Here is a 17,282-nt window from a genome sequence, read left to right on the forward strand (position 1 = left end):
ACATCTCTAATGACTTTTGAAAAATATGACAGAATGAGTGATAAAACCGCTCTGTTCCAAAATCTAGGAAGCTGATTTGCTGTCTACGGCCTACACAGATAAATGACTACTAAGACAGCATCCTAACTGCAATGGAACCTCATAAATAACTGATTTGGAACACTACCTAGACAGAATTTTACCAGGGCCCTTGATACCAAAAGTATTTTCCATTCATTTTTCCCATAAAGATTTTAAAATAGTCTTTTTTAATGAATTATAAGTCATGAATCAAACCACCCAGCTGTGAGGTGAACCACAACATTACAAACTTGTATTTGAAGCAAAAATAAATAAATAAATAAAAAATACATAAATAAAAAACCTACTTGTAAATCGGACAAAAAGACAAAGGCGTAAGACTGTGTACATAATGACTTAGTGAGTCCAAGAACTACAACCCCATGAAGCATTGCGAATTACATAAATTAAAAATGATGAAGAAATGTAAATCTACTCAAAGTTGTTGATTACATCTGTTAAAACAATATGTTGTTAGTTATACATACACATATATATATACAGTGGGTACGGAAAGTATTCAGACCCCCTTAAATTTTTCTTTGGCATGATTTGCTGGCTGTGACTCTCTGACTGGTGGAATTTTGTGCACAGCATCATGGGTAATGTAGTCTTTAGCACAAATTCCACTTATAAACATGATAATTTTAAAAATAAGTTGAATTAATTCAAACAGATTGACAAAACAGCTTCAACAAAAGAATTCACCATTGATTAACAACTCAGGGCTCACAACAGATCTGTCTTTAAAGGTTTGTAAGCTATTGTTAAAAATCAGTTTTCCTATGGCGGAAATGAAGTTTTTACTTCTGGAACTGGAAGAGTTTGATGTTGCATGTAGCATAACATGTAACAGCACAAGACTCCGACAAGCATGAAATGTGTATACAACACAATTTACACACAAATATTGTGTAAAATAGTCAATTATTTAACTGAAATATTTTTATTGATATTTTTCAGTACTGAATAAAACAGATCTAAATATATATTAATATATTTACACTTTTTTTTTACCACTACATTTCACCCAATGCATTCTGGGATTACTGCCTTCTCTGAAAGATACAGTACATGCAGTGTACACTTATAAAAATACATCAAATAAATAAAAATCATGCGAGGAGAACCTTAAAAGGCTGTCTAGGTAGGTAGTTACTAGTTTTGTGAATGAGTAGACTGTGAGCATGCTTGCTGATATAGTTTAATGCGACAAACATCTCTTCCACTGGTATCATATTAGTTCCTCCTTGTGCATATTACTTGAGTATGAAGTATGCAGGACTGTTCATTTCCTTTTAAGTAAAGGAGGATGTCTGTCATGACTCTTGATCACTGTTCGCCTCAGCTGCAAGGACAAAAAGCATCAGGAGATGAGAAGCATAAAACAGACTATGTTCTTTAAAATTTTAGAATTTCAGACCTAATTTGTGCTCGGCTAATCCCTCATTCACACACTATTCTCCATAAGCAAACACTTCAGATAATTCACTTCCCATCAGGATGTATTCTCTCCAAATCAAACCAGACATGGCAGGAGAGGAGAGACTCTTGCTGTATATTACAGAATGGAGGATCCGCTGTAGTACTGCTGTATTGTTTGGGGAGTAACTTAACTACATTTCAGTATATTTTATATCAAGCCATCTATATCTTCTGATGGAAGTGGATAGGAAAAAAATATTGTACCCTATTCTGGTCTTGGAAGAATCTGATAAAAAATGATTTTGAAATAAGTTCAAAATCTCTCACTTTTGATAAAACAAAACCAAGTGTTTTAGGGTGCTTTTCTTTTAGAAGGAAGGATATGTAGGCAAAAGTCTGCATTTGCTCTCTATTTGATTGAAAAACATCGGATTTGGGATTTTTATTTCCTGCAAGTAAAGATAAAATAATGAGAAACACCTTTTTAACTATTATTTTTAGTATTTTTATTATTAGAATAGAACAGTTTTATCATATGTTACACATTATATATATATATATATATATATATATATAATGAATATGAAGCACCAAACAGGAGATAATTATATCAAATCTGAATATATAAATGTAAATTGTGAATATATAAGTAAACCAAAATATATAGCTGTACGTCTGAATTTATATTAAAGTAAATCAAAATATATATTTATAAATCAGAATATATAAATGTAAACCAGAATATAAAGATACAAATCTGAATATATAAATGCAACTCAGAATATATAGTTGTAAGTCTGAATATAAAAATGTAAATCATGAATATATAGTTATAATTCTGAAAATATAATTGTAAATCGGAATATATATTTAAAAATCCTGAATATATAAATGCAAATCTGAATATATATTCTCTACATATCAATGTAATTATAACTTTATTATCAGGCATGCCAATATTATTTTTTTTAATGAAAACAGAATGCCTGTACATCCTGTATACACGTATCAGTCCAGATATTGTACTATATTAAGTGCATATCACTTATCTAAACCAAACGTAATATTTTCCCTCTACTTGAAAAAAGGCTGGTGGTGCTATAAGATCCTCAGTCAGTGACAGTGTTAATACCTAGCTGAAACATAATCTGTTTACAAGTACTTGATTTTATTGAGACAATTGCAGCAGCATGTGATAGACAGTAATAATTACAATAATTAATATAGTACAATATCTCCATTGATACTTACACAGGATGTTTAGGCATACTGTTTTCAAGCAATAATAACTTACATTTACAAGCATGCACACACACAACATTTTTATTCAAATTTGTATTCTCTCTTTTTTTATGATTATAATGTTTAGATTTTTTTTTTAATTGATGCTGAAATTTCACATTTAATGGAGTGTAAGATTCTGTTAACTGACAAGTAGTCATTGGTTTCTGACATTTCTGACATTTCTTCCCAGATGCAAAGTTAAGGAACTTGAATAATTCAATCAGATATTGCTATCCAAGCAAAAACTAAACGATCCATCAGAGAAGCTAACCTAAGGTATAACCTTACCTATACATTTTTAGTGTATTTCTGAACTGACCAGCACCTCTATTGACAACTTTAGCAAAAAAGTAGGAGCATTGGATCTGCCTGCAGTGTCTTATCTGAAAATGGCAGTAACTTGCAAGAATGTGGGAGCTCAATCGACTGCATCCACTTGTGGGATCCTTTTCATACATATGGATGCTCAACCACATTTTGCGAGTGGAGTGATCGATTGAAGCGTGTGAGTGTGAGCGGAAGAGGGGTCAGGGGTAATGATTCACATGCCCCCGTCACTGAGGGTGAGTTTTATTCAGCTGTTGTCATATGTTTGAGTGTGCTTGACCGATTAGAGGCGAGAGCTCTCATTATTGGGGCCTCTGGGGACAAATGAAGAGAGAGATCGCTGTGGGACTGTAATTAATTTGGCATCCTAATCCAGACATTACACTGAAGGAGTTTGACACATTATAAAAGTACTTAACAACACTATCAGATTTATACAGTAATGCTTTAAAAAGGCATTTAAGATTACTTTAGATAATAGATGAGAGATACACATTAAAGGAGTAGTTCACCCAAAAACAAAAATTTGCTGAAAATTGACTCACTCTCAGGCCATCCAAAATATAGTTGAGTTTGTTTCTTATTTAGAGCAGATTTGGAGAAAATTGGCGTTACATCACTTGCTCATCAGTGTATCCGCTGCAGTGAATGGGTGCCGTCAGAATGAGAGTCCAAACAGCTGATAAAAACATCACAATCATCCACACAACTCCAGTCCATCAGTTAACATATTGTGAAATGAAAAGTTGCTTGTTTGTAAGAAACAAAATCATTAAGGTGTTTGAACTTTAAACCATCACTTCTTGCCAGAATACGAGTCCATAATCCATAATAACGCTTCCTCCAGTGGAAAAAGTCCATCTCCTGTTCTCCTGTCACAACAAAATCCACCGACATAATTGTTTATAATTGTTTTGGACCGTTTTTATGATTCAGGAGAGACAAGTTTTTCACTGGAGAAAGCAATATTATGGACAGAGGACTCTTATTTTAGTGGAAGCTGAAAATGTCTTGAATGATGAATTTGTTTATTACAAACACATAGCTTTTTGCTTCATAAGACGTTAATTGTTGCACTGGAGTGGTGTGGATTACTTGTGGATTACTGTGATGTTTTTATCAGCTGTTTGGACTCTCATTCTGACGGCACCCATTCACTGCAGAGGATCCATTGGTGAGCAAGTGATGAAATGCTACATTTCTCCAAATCTGTTCATATGAAGAAACAAACTCATCTACATCTTGGATGGCCTGTGGGTGAATATAATTTCAGCACATTTCCATTTTTTGGGTGAACTATTACATTCATATAAAGAAACTGCATAATAACCAGGAATAAGTGATGAATTCGTAACTAACCAGGCTATTTAAACATACCAGTTCATACCGATCCTGTCAACGGCTAAAATGAAAGCTGAAACGCAGCCAGAATGAATCCATTTAAAATCCATCACAGTTCTCTAGAGCAGAATGTCCCAACAGACAAACTCCCAATGCTGGGTCTTATTTTCATTTCATTCATATCTACTGCTGGTTTCTATTCTAAAAAAAATGCGGCCCCACCAAAATGACCAATCAGGCTATTTAAACATACCAGTTCATACCGATCCTGTCAATGGCTAAAATGAAAGCTGAAACGCAGCCAGAATGAATCCATTTAAAATCCATCACAGTTCTCGAGAGCAGAATGTCCCAGCAGACAAACTCCCAATGCTGGGTCTTATTTTCATTTCATTCATATCTACTGCTGGTTTCTATTAAAAACAAAATGCGGCCCCACCAAAATGACCAATTCCTCTAAAACACTAAATGATCAATAATTCCTATTAAATCACAAGTGCACTTGTTAAATAATAAGACAGCAGTAATAAAGAAGCAGCACCTCCTGAACAGCCAAAATTGCAAAAAAAAATAATGACTGTATTAAAACAGGTTTCCCTATACACTCCACTGCAGTGCTCGAGACTGTGAATCAAATTGCAAGCGTGATAAAATAAATAAAAAATTCTGATTTTAAATAACTTCAAACCTAGTGTAATTGTAATGTTGAATTGGTTATAACTGTATTATTAATTTTCTAAAAAATTACCACCTTCAACTGTAAAGCACTGGATTCATCAGGGTACTTCACATAATATTAGAACTACAGAGAATATTAGATCACATATATACACAAATGAAACATCGAAATGGTTCTTGTTAAAATCACTGAGGCAAAAATAACTTTTGAGGATTACTTTGGGACAATAAGGCATGATTCATAGGGTGATTCATTCTTAATAATGTGTTCTCTAATGAACGGTTTAGTTGTTTAGACATCATGTAGAAGTCTTTTCAATAGTGACCTGAAATAACAAGGTCTGCCGGCGGGAACTATATTGGTTTGGCTGAGCTGAGAGATTTACAAGTCAATTCCCACAAAAGATTTAGCGAATTATTTAATATGGATATGACAACAAAAGCTAGATATACTTTGAACAAATCTGCATATTCATATCATCGAAGAAGCTTGACATTTAGTGCGTAATAGGCTTGATAATATGCAGGTAAACAATCTAAAAAAAGACCAATTAACAGAAGCCTTTGCTGTTTTATTAACACTATTATTGCTGTTTCCTAAATATTTAATGTTCCTCAGTTTGCAGCATTACATTATGTGGCACTAATTCACAGGCTGTTTACTCACTCATGCATCATTCACGAGGCTACAGGCACATATACTGAAAATACAAGAAAGTTTCACTTAAAGGTGTGAAAAAGTATGCAATCTATTACATTTGAACACTTTGAGCAGAGAGAACTATAAGTAAGTCATTTACAGGTTCAATAAAGAAAGTAACAATTTATTCATTTTTGAAATTAAATGATGCTGGTTCCAACTCTAAAAATTAAATGAAAATGTCAAAAGAGAGAGAGAGAGAAAAAAAAATACTAAAATAGTCATATTGGCTGTGGAAGCCTATTTCTACCATGGAATATAAAAAGTGACTTTTTAAAAAAACACAATTCTGACTTTTTTTATTTGCAAATTCAGAATTGCAAAATATAACTGCACAATTGAAAGAAACTCACAATTACAAGATAGAAACTCAGAACTGCAAGATTGCAATTACTTTTTTATTTTTGTTATTGTTTATTCTGTGGTGGAAACAAACAAACAAAAAACAGAATTGCAAGCTCAGAATTGTCAAAAAAAAGTCAGAAGTGTGAGATATTAACTAAGAATTGCGAGATGTAATGTTGGAATTGGAGCTATATTTCGCAATATTGTATTTATGTCTCACAATTCTGTGAGATTTTCCAAAACAACAAAGTTTGAATTGTGAGATAAAGTTGCAATTACCTTTCATAATTAGCTGTTCATACGGATTGGAAAAAGATCTTTCGGGTTTGTTCTGAGCTCTCGGTTTTGAAGGATGCAGCAGACTATGAAATCTGGCATACTTTACTACTGTACAGTATCGTACAGTATAAGATGGAAGTTGTTGGGCTGAAATACCGCAGCATTTAGTGAATTCTCCCCTCAGCGTTCTTTTTGTCCTACCCTTAAATTCATGAGAACTTGATGCAACCAGTGTGAAAACTCTATATGATAATTTCCTATATGTTTGCAACAGTTCGCAAACCCCAAATTTGCTAAGATATTACTTTCAAAGTGGCCTTTTTCTAGCTTATTTCTCTGCGGAGGTTCATAACTGCTGTTGGTTAGCCCAATTACTGTGGTGTAATCAGCAATTTGATGATGTGGATGTTTCCAGCACACTGCAGAATCTTACATAAGTGCCGTTTGGGGCTGAGAGCAGAGCGGAGCAGAGGCCTAAAACACCCATAGTCTGCAGTTTAGCAAATCTACAAGCTGGAGATAGAACTAGATAGACCCTATTGCAAGAATCAAGAATAGCACACAAAACCGGCATATAAATAGCATCTGAATGTGTTTTTTCACTCGTCCAGGTGCAAAAGGTGGTATCATTCATGGATGTTTATGTAGCACTTTGAGCCAATTTAATGATTCCAGTTCTGATTCTTCTTAATTAAACAGTTTCTTAACAACTTTATTAATGATTCTTTTGAGGACGAAATATTTAGAAAAAAGAAATGCAATTCCATTGCCAAATGATAAAATAATGAATACATAAAAAAATAAAAAAAACTTGCAAAAGTTGTTTAGAGGCAGCATAAATACAATCCAGTAATTGAATATTTTCGATTCAATAAAAAGCAGCATCTCAAAAGTAATTTGTTTAATAAATCGAAATACACTTACTGAACTGTATTTTTGTGATTTACCAAAAGGAAATAGATTGTAGCAGGGCCGTCCTTAGCTGACACGGGGCCCGGTGCGAGGTAGGGAGCGTTCGCGATCGCGTTCCTGGGGGGGAAGGGGGTCCCCCTCGGTCCATTCGCCGCGGGGCCCCCTCAAGCGCGGGGCCCGGTGCGACCGCACCAGTTGCACCCCCCTAAGGACGGCTCTGGATTGTAGATTCAATTGTCGATTAATTGGACTACACTGATTGCACTGTATGTTTTTGATGCACTAAAAAGAACCGACTCGTACAAATCATTGTTTTGGGAATCAGACTACAACATACACTGTATCATTCGCACAGTAGATTAATCTGTAATGTTATAGTAAATTCTGAGAATTTTTGTAAAGTATGTTTTGCACTGTACATTCAGTTGCAATGCTACAGTGAATTCTCAATATTTTCGTTCAATATGTAGATTCAGTTGCAATGTTACTGTGAATTCGGAGTATTTTCATACAATGTTTTGCTCTGTAGATTCAGTTGTGATGTTACAGCGAATTCTGAGCATTTTCATACAATATGCAATATTGCAATAACGCACCTGGTTCCAAACAAGATTTTTGGTTACTAATCGTACTAATTATGTAACTTGCTGATTTCAGCACAAGAACACGCACCAAACATTTCACAACATCAGCATACATGGAAAAGTAAGTGATTTTTAAATCTACTTACATCTACTCTAATATAATAAAATGTTTCTTATTTATGTGTTGATTGCCAAAAAATCCTAATCGGAATACAAGGCTACTTTTGAATGGGCTGTCAATGGAAAAACAACCTTGACCCCGAACATTACTACTGTATCTTATTTAAAAAATCTCATCCGCTGCTGCCATTGCTCGCATACAGTACGACAATCCAAATGCTGCATATTCAAGAAACATGAAGCCCTCTTTTTAAGCTTCACGCACTATGACCTCATTTCCTGTCTTGTGCTAAAATATATGCCCTCAGGTGGTCTGACCCCACTCATATCTCTTCACTGAGTCAATACAGGGCTACAGTCACACCCGTGCGCCCATCACATTTCATCTCAGTATAAGAGAGTTGGCGTAGGAGGCTGGCATGAAAACACAGATGTTTTTTTCACAGCCTCGGCTACAGGAAAGAATGAATATCTTCCCTCCTCCGTTTCTCTGACTGTGCTAAGGCTGTGTATTGATTAAGACTGCAATGCGACGCTTCACCTAATCTAATGTCATAATGGGGACCTGGAGGTGGCAATCATACCCTGAATGCCAAACAAATCAAGCCGATTTACACACATGCACATCCGCATTCATACTTCATTCATGGTTCATTCTACAAACTGATCACTTTGTTTTTAAAGCAACATGTATTTACAGGTTTTGAATTTTTTTTTAGACAAATCAAACTTACCTCTGTCTGAAATGGCACTTTTCAGCTAATTTATTTTGTGAAAAAGCAGTTCTTTTATTTCATTATTCATTCATATCATTCAAGTATGAAGCAATTCTTCAGAGTAAATTATTAGTGAAATCATTATTTCTTAAATTGAAAAACACATTTGCACACATGCACATCTGCATTCATTCATCATTGATTCTACAAACTGATCACTTTGCTTTTAAAACAACATGTATTTACAGGTTTTTATTTTTTCTTGAGACAATACGTAAATGTGTTTACTAAATAAAATTGTACTTTCAGCTAATTTATTCTGAGAGAAAGCAGTTATTTTATTGCATTATTTATTTATTCAGATCATTCATGTATGAAGCCATTCCTTTAGGGCACCTTATTAGTAAAATCATTGTTTTTTAAACTGGAAAAAAATACACATTCACACATTCATGGTTCATTCCTGATCCCTTTGTTATTAAAATAGCATGTATCTATAGGTTTTAATTTTTCTTAAGTCAAATCAAATTTGTTTTGAACTGTGATCGCACTTTTCAGCCAATTTATTCTGTGAGAAAGTATTTATTTTATTGTATTATTTATTTATTCATACAGATCATTCATGTATGAAGCTATCGCTTCAAGGCAACTTATTGGTATAATAATTATTTCTTGAGTTGAGAAATGCACATTTACACACATACATCTGCATTCAGGGTTTATTCTACAAACTGGTCACTTTGTTTTTAAAGCAACATGTATTTACAGGTTTTTTTCTTTAGACAATTCATTTATTCATATGCATTTCTTGGTGAATTGTGCTTTGAGCTTATGTAGTCTTATTTATTTTGTTTGCATTATTTATTTATTCAGATCATTCATGTGTAAAGCAACTGCTTTAGGGCACCTTACTAGTAAAGCCATTAAGTCTTGAATTCAAATGAAACAAACAAAATCTAATAAAATGAAAAAGAATATAAACATTAAAACTAACAAAATTAGATTTAAACTATGCAATTGCAAAAAAAGACAAGACACTACAAAAGTTGGTAGCTTTTGAATGATTAAATCTCAGTGCTGGTAAACAAAGAGAGCAAACAAGTAACTCCAAACAGCATCCCACATTTCACAATCCAATAAAATGTCTTCACTTAAAGCAATTTGTTCTTTTTCTATAAACACTCCACCCAACATCATCTCTGTCTGTTCTACCGTGATCTCAGGTGCGTAGCGGTCACATTGTTTCAAGTCTTACATCGGCATTACATGCTAGATGGATGAGACGGGAATTACCTCTGCCCCGACGCGGTCTGCAACTGGTGACCAATAAAGTCATTATCTGAACCGGACTGTGATGTCTCCTTTATTCTTCCCCTTCATGAAATATGCATGAACATATTTTTCACTCCTGAGTGGATGAGCTGCTAAAATATACATTCAGTCAGTGTGACTGTCTGAATTATTCTTAACTTCCCATTTACCTGACTGTGATAAAGTGCTTCATCACTGAGCTCAATTGCTTTTTGGACAATTGTTTAAGTGTAGGGGATACAGAATCCATCTTAACATCATCTACATTTTTATTTTGTGATGACTTCATGTGATATCAAGCAGTGCAGAAGGCCATACTATGTCATTTGTGTGGCGGTTTTACGTTTCTTGCACCAAACAGTCGCAATTTAGAGTTACGTGACCACATTAGCAAAGATTTGGCACAATTATGGGCAAAAAAAAGTCCATTGTCTGTTTTCAGTAGTGTAGCGATGTATAAACCACAGTTCACACAGAAGTCACTTCAAACTAAGTAGCTTTCTGCTCAATTGACCAACAAGTGACCATCTTGACACAAACCTGAAGAGAAACTGTGTAGATTCTCATTTAAATCACTTTATTTTGACTGCGAAAATTCATCAAACAGCAGTAAATGTGACCACATCTTCAGAAATAAACTAGTTGTTTGTGGTACTGTACCTTTAAGACTATGCAAATGACCTTTGTCGTGATTGGCTAAACCCTTCGCTTGTAAAACAAATCATAAATTCAACTTATAAACAGCAGATCAAAACAACATTTAAGTAACCAAAAAGTCAGCCAGAATGCACCAATTAGAAGCTAGCAAAAAGAAGTCACGCTTACTACAGGATGTTAGCATTGCAACATAAGGAAAACATTAGCAATAGCATTATCACTTCATTATAAACATTTATCGACACCTCACATATAGAGTAAAACCCATTAGCGTTTTGTTTAAAATATGTTTAAGACTTTCTTTAAAAAGTCAATGTGTAATCTACATGATACATCTACTTCACTTTCTCTTACTAAGCTAATTGCTAACCTTGAGCTACATTAAATTTAGGCAGAAACAAACTTGATGACTTCTAATCACATCCTGTTTTAAGACTTCCAGACGCATATCACTTTCAAATGTCCAGTCTCTGCAGATCAATGAGAGGCAGGAGCAGAGGAAAGAGAAAAGACGCAACGACGAAATTTCAGAGTAATCCAATTACATATTTATGTTGTCAGGGACGCTCTAAAATTTCATCAAACAGCAAAAGGAATCAAGCATCTACTGCCTCAGCTTAAATTGATCTGTGAACACTGTGTACAAAGAAACAAATGAAAAAAAAAAAAATCCACAATTGATATCTGATTTAAATGACTGATGCTCAAGCTAAGGAACAATGCAGTAGCCAGTCAACAAGCGCAATAATATACATTACAAATTAGATCAAACTTTTTTTGTATCTCACAATCTCTCCCTCTCCAACCATTTCTGTAGTTCTATTTTCATAATCTCTGCTGCAGATGAAGTAGTGGTGTGTCTGATCTCTTTTGCAGTTGAAAAGGTGAATGCTTTCTTCAGATAAACACGACACCCATTATTTGATCCAATTACAAGTCAGCTATATTTAGTATCTGTAACAGATACTCAATTATTAATGAGACATGAAACATAAGATAACCCAGTGGCAGTATTTTTGAGACTCAAAAGGAGAAAATCAGCATAAACACCGATAAAAGCAAATTAATCAGTTTAGGAGAATCCGGAAAAATATTTCATCTACAGATCCAGTGATTCAACACTATTGGAGATGCTTCTGAAAAGTCACATTTCTATTCACATTCATATAATAATCAGCAGTTCCTGTTTAGTGCTCAAGAGACCCAGATGATTATTGATTAGCCCTCAAAACAGATTCAATTACAGGCTACTAAAAGTCAGCACAGCAGCCAAAAAGTGTGTGCAAGTGAATTCCTTCGGAGAACGCATTTGAATCACTCCATGAGATTCAAGAAGCTACCATTTGCTTATTTTTAATGTTTATAGCAGTGGGGCATGGACAGCAGGGTGAAAACGATGATAAATGCAAATTATAAAATGTAACTAGCCATATAATCATGCATAGTTAAATTGAGCAAAGTATGCATAAACCATAAAAAAAAATGTGAAGACTCTATGCCTACATCCTACGTCATTCGTTGGAACACCACTCTCTTGTGAACGCGCGTACGACAGTTAGCGGAAGCTAGAGATTGCGGTTTATAAAGTTTTAAATATCGATATTCTTAACCCCCCGGAGCCACGTGGAGCACTTTTTATGATGGATTGATGCACTACTCACTGCTGTGTGTGTGCACTTGGATGGGTTAAATGCAGAGCACAAATTCCGAGTATGGGACACCACCTCACATCACTTTCACTTTATTTTGCTTCAAAATCTTGACCAACATTCACTGCCATTATAAAGCTCGGAAGAGCCAGGATATTTTTTAATATAACTCTGATTGTACATTCGTCTGAAAGAAGAAAGAAACTTTTTGTTATTTTGGTGCAAATTCATCCCTCACTTTAAGACTACACTATATCAAGCAGATGCCAACATGGCATGCCCTCAACCTTGAAAACCATGACCAAATCTATGCAAAGTTCAAGAAAATACACCCTAGACTACATTAATTATGGATTACAACTGCTTCTGTGGGTCCTGAAGCAAAGCCACCGAACTATAGTGTAACATAGACAGAAATGATCTTAAACAGGCGTAGGTTGCGATCCAATCAAACTTTGTTATTTTAGTACACATTTACTCTCACTTCTTTAAGACTACAACAAATCAAGCAGAGGCCAACATGGCAGGTTGCATGACATGCCCTCAACCTTGAAAACCATCATCAAAGCTATGTAAAGTTCTAGAAAATACACCCTGTACAACATTAAATAAGGATTATGTCAGGTTCTGTGGGTCCTGAAGCAAAGTCACGACTTATAGTGTAGCATAGACCGGAATTACCTTAAACAGGCGTAGGATGTTGGCCACCATGATGGAGACGGAGCTTGCAGCCGCGCCTATCACGCCAATAATCTTGTCCGGCTTTGCAAAGATGGGCTGCTCGCCACTAGCGCATCGCACATCAGTAGAATCACGCTCGATGAGCGCCTGCACAAAGGTAAGCGACTGTTCCAGGGCGTAGGTGTCGCGCGAGCAGGTGTCTAATATACGCGCCCCCAGGGTCACGTTGGGCAGCAGGTCGGGGTCTTTGTTGATGAGGTCGATGGCGAAGAGCATGGCCTCTAACCGATGAATACCCTTCTCCTTCTTCAGTTCCCCGCAAGGGGCGCCACGTTCACCCCTAGAATGCACCGGGAAGAGACCTCCCAGGATGATATCACCGTCCAGTCGTATAGAGTGGGCATTTTCGGGAGCAGGGGGCGTCAGTGGATCCGTACGCTGGCTGACGGATCCGGCCATCCCTGTCAGCAGAAGAAGACAGCCATACCATTCAAAGGCAATCACCATTGCGGCATAAGGTGGATCCAGACACACAAGCAGCAGTGGGGACGCGGTTACAAAGGTGGGAAGCCAGCAGGGACGGAGCACAATAACCGAACGGGGTCATCAGTGCCCCTCACTGGAGCATCTGCGTACCGGATAATGGAATCTGGTGACAAGGAGACCATTGGATTCCCCTGGAAGTTTTGGGGGGCAAACGAGGAAGGGCGCCGCACAAATGAGATGATGGAATATGAGGCAATCACATAGTTGTTAGCTCCTCAATACCAGAGGTCACAGACCATTAGAACCCTATGTGAGGGGGAACAGCAGAGGAATATGCCTTCATCAGCAAAGATTGGGCACATTATTTATCAATCAATCAACTGCGAACCACGCATTGGACGTGTTAAGAAATACCAAAAAGAAAAGAAAAGAGTTTATTATTTAGAAGCTCCTTAAAGACTGTGACATTCAAGTTACGATCACTTATTCTTTATGAGTCGAAAAGGTGCGCGCGATGCTATATGATAGTGTCGTTGGAAGAAATATGTGTTACTGTTCAGACTGATACATGCAAAACTGTACGTAGAAATATCAATTCAGTGTGGCTTGACAGCTGGTTTGAAGAGATCAAGCCGTCCAACAGTCACTGCTGTGAATTATCCCACTGCGCCATCTAGTGTAAACACTATGGACTTACACAGAGCATTCCTGCATGTATTATTGCTAAAAAATAAAACTATTGAAAATCAACAAAAGTAATAGAATAATAAAAAAGATAAATATAAGAATAAAACGAAAATTAGAAATGCTGCCTTGACAACTAACTGAAATAGGCTAATTTGATGCACTAAAATTATGTTGTACTAAAATTGAAGTACTAAAACTATAAATGAAATAAAAATAAATGAAAGCTAAAGAGAAATATTTAAAAAATAATGAAAAAATAATATTAATAAAACAAAGTAATTTAGGAGGAATTTAATGTGATTTCAATCTCAACAAATGTTTAATATTTTATATAGTAGGCCTATGTTAAGACATAGTTTGATATTTATACTGGGAGGTTAAGCCTAGAGGCCTGCAGGCAACATTTTGCAGTGACAGTGACACGTCTAAAAAATTATTAAATAATAAACAAACCTACCCCTGAAAAATATACACTGGAGCGAAAAGCGTGACCTCAGCCATGAAAATGCACTGCATAGAAGGAATGACTGGCATCTAACAGAAAGTGGGTTTTGACAGCAATAAAGCGCAATAAATCCTCTGCAGGCCTGTGCAAAGTTCAGTATATATATATATATATATATATATATAGGCTATTTTATTGACAGATTTGTTTTTTTTTTTGTTTTCCTAGTCTACGGGTGTATTTACTGTACTTGATCAGCTGTTCGCCCATCTTGGCTGAGCTTTAGATCACTATTCGAGTCTACAAGTAAAATAACGAACTTGAGCGTGCAAAAGACTCGAGGTGAAGAGCCGACGCTCGGTGTGCGTGAGAACGGTTTACTCCCACTGACAATCGCACATGGGCTGCAGAGACGCGGTGGACTTTTCACAGACAAAGGTGTGTGCACGTGCGTTAGCGTGGTCATGTTTGTTCCACATTGCATTTGTAAGAGCAGTTTGCCACATCCACAAAATTAATAGATCTCTATGGGCCTCTGCTGGATGTATCTGGTAGATTTTTCTGTAACCAGCAGATGGCAGATTTTTGCCCCAACAACCTAGATGAATATCCAGAAACAATTTTGATGATCATTATTAGATTTTTTTTTTTTTTCATAAAAATGCATGCTAATTGTGTGATTGAGAAATTTTGTGGTAAATGGATAAAAAGTACTTCACATCCCCCTAAACAGCATAATCTGTATTAAAATGAATTTCAATAAAAAATAGTGTTAAAAGTCACACATTATTTGTTGTTTGTCACATGTAGACCATTGTTGTGCCATAATAGGCGGATTTCCACCCAGCTACCACCACAAGTATTTCAAACCCGAGGGAAGCACTGTTGTGCCTCATCAAAAATCATATAAATCTGATTTCCCGCCCCATATGCAAATAAAACAATATAAAGAGTTCGCTTCCGTGATTATGCGATTATCGGATGAGTATTTTGAGTTTCGTGGTCTCATCTGAGTTTACTCACGTGTGGATCGCAGGACTCACAAACATCCGTATGCTGCAGTAATTCCAATGGGGAGGAGTACCGTGTATTTATGTGGCTTATTAATGCGTGGCCGACCAGCTTACACACGACCCGAGGTGATTTCTCCTGCATTACTTTAAATGAGTATTTGTGGGTAAGATGACGGTCAAATTTGCAAGTCACTTATTCAAGTTTAATATAATTTCTAGGCTAGCCTATATAATTTCTGTATGTCAGATTCACTAGTTAGTTAATGAATTCGAATGAAAACTTTAAAGGGATAGTTCACCCAAAAATGAAAATTCTGTCATTAATTACTCACCCTCATGTCGTTCCAAACCCGTAAGACCTCCGTTCATCTTCGGAACACAAATTAAGATATTTTTGATGAAATGTGAGAGCTCTCTGTCCCTTCATAGACAAGCAACGCAACTGAAATGTTCCCAAGTCCAGAAACGTAGTAAGGAGATCGGTAAAACAGTCCATGAGATATCAGTGGCTCAACTTCAGTTTTGCGAAGCTACGAGAATACTTTGAGCCAAAGAAAACAAAAATAACAATTTATTCAACAATTTTTCTCCCCCTAGTTGTCTTCCGCCATTTTAGAGTATCACAACACATATGCAGGCTTTCCCCCAAGCATAAACAATGCTGATTAGCAGATTACATTCATGCACGCGCTTTCTCCCCAGAATGTAAACAATGCTGATTACTTCGATTACGCTCTTGGGTACTCTCCAAAATGACGGAAGACGTAACTTGGGGGAGAAGAATTGTTAAAAAAAAGTTATTTTTGTTTTCTTTGGCTCAAAAAGTATTCTCGTAGCTTCGCAAAACTGAAGTTGAGCCACTGATATCACATGGACTTTTTTACTGATGTCCTTACTACGTTTCTGGACCTGAGAACATTACAGTTGTGTTGCCATCTATGCAGGGTCTGAGAGCTCTCATCAAAAATATCTTAATTTGTGTTCCGAAGATGAACGAAGGTCTACGGGTTTGGAACGACATGAGGGTGAGTAATTAATGACAGAATTTTCATTTTGGGGTGAACTAACCCTTTAAGTGAATGTTAATGGATTTGTTGTGTGTGTGTGTGTAGACACAGACAGACAGATAGATAGGAAGGATATAATATACAAAAGTTGACAAAGATTGTGTTTGTTATCTTTATTTAAACAAAACATCCTACTGCAAGCAAGGATATACCAGGATTTTGCAAATAAAAAGGAGTGTGCATCATCAGAATGGATCTAGGTTTTGGCGTTTGGATAAAGCCCTATTGTACACATAAACAAAGAGTTTAATCAAGGCATTCTGCATGCACCCCAACTAAAAGAAATTGTACTTGCAATTTACTTGCTCAAAAGCTTCATTATAACTATTTATACTTGAAAGCAACGATGAAAGCCATCTACTAAAACTTGAAAATTATTTTCTCATTAGCTTTAGTTATTAGTAGACTACCAAACTAAACAAATACAGTAGTAGTCTATTTTATTTTAGTCACAGTTGCAACCTTTCGTTAAAGACAAACACAAAGTTTAAGCGGTTTAAAAAAAGAAATATCTG

The 17,282-nt window shown here is 35.9% G+C and overlaps 1 protein-coding gene across 2 annotated transcripts; it reads right to left on the reverse strand.

Annotated features, from left to right (window-relative positions):
- Window positions 1–1,259: 1,259 nt before the first annotated feature.
- Window positions 1,260–13,857, reverse strand: LOC107752308 (metabotropic glutamate receptor 8-like). Of its 2 annotated transcripts, XM_016568253.1 has the most exons (3): window positions 13,706–13,857; window positions 13,070–13,530; window positions 1,260–1,408 (listed from the first exon to the last, which is right to left on the reverse strand). In XM_016568253.1, exons 2-3 carry the CDS (start codon window positions 13,526–13,528, stop codon window positions 1,349–1,351), a joined length of 519 nt encoding a protein of 172 aa, XP_016423739.1. In that variant the 5' UTR covers window positions 13,529–13,530; window positions 13,706–13,857; the 3' UTR covers window positions 1,260–1,348. The 2 variants fall into 2 exon arrangements, with proteins under 2 accessions (XP_016423739.1, XP_016423737.1); XM_016568251.1 differs by having other exon boundaries at window positions 13,070–13,857.
- Window positions 13,858–17,282: the final 3,425 nt, after the last annotated feature.

The sequence above is a fragment of the Sinocyclocheilus rhinocerous genome, unplaced genomic scaffold (genome assembly GCF_001515625.1).
Source record: "Sinocyclocheilus rhinocerous isolate Xijiao unplaced genomic scaffold, SAMN03320098_v1.1 scaffold861, whole genome shotgun sequence".
Classification (NCBI taxonomy): Eukaryota; Metazoa; Chordata; class Actinopteri; order Cypriniformes; family Cyprinidae; genus Sinocyclocheilus; species Sinocyclocheilus rhinocerous.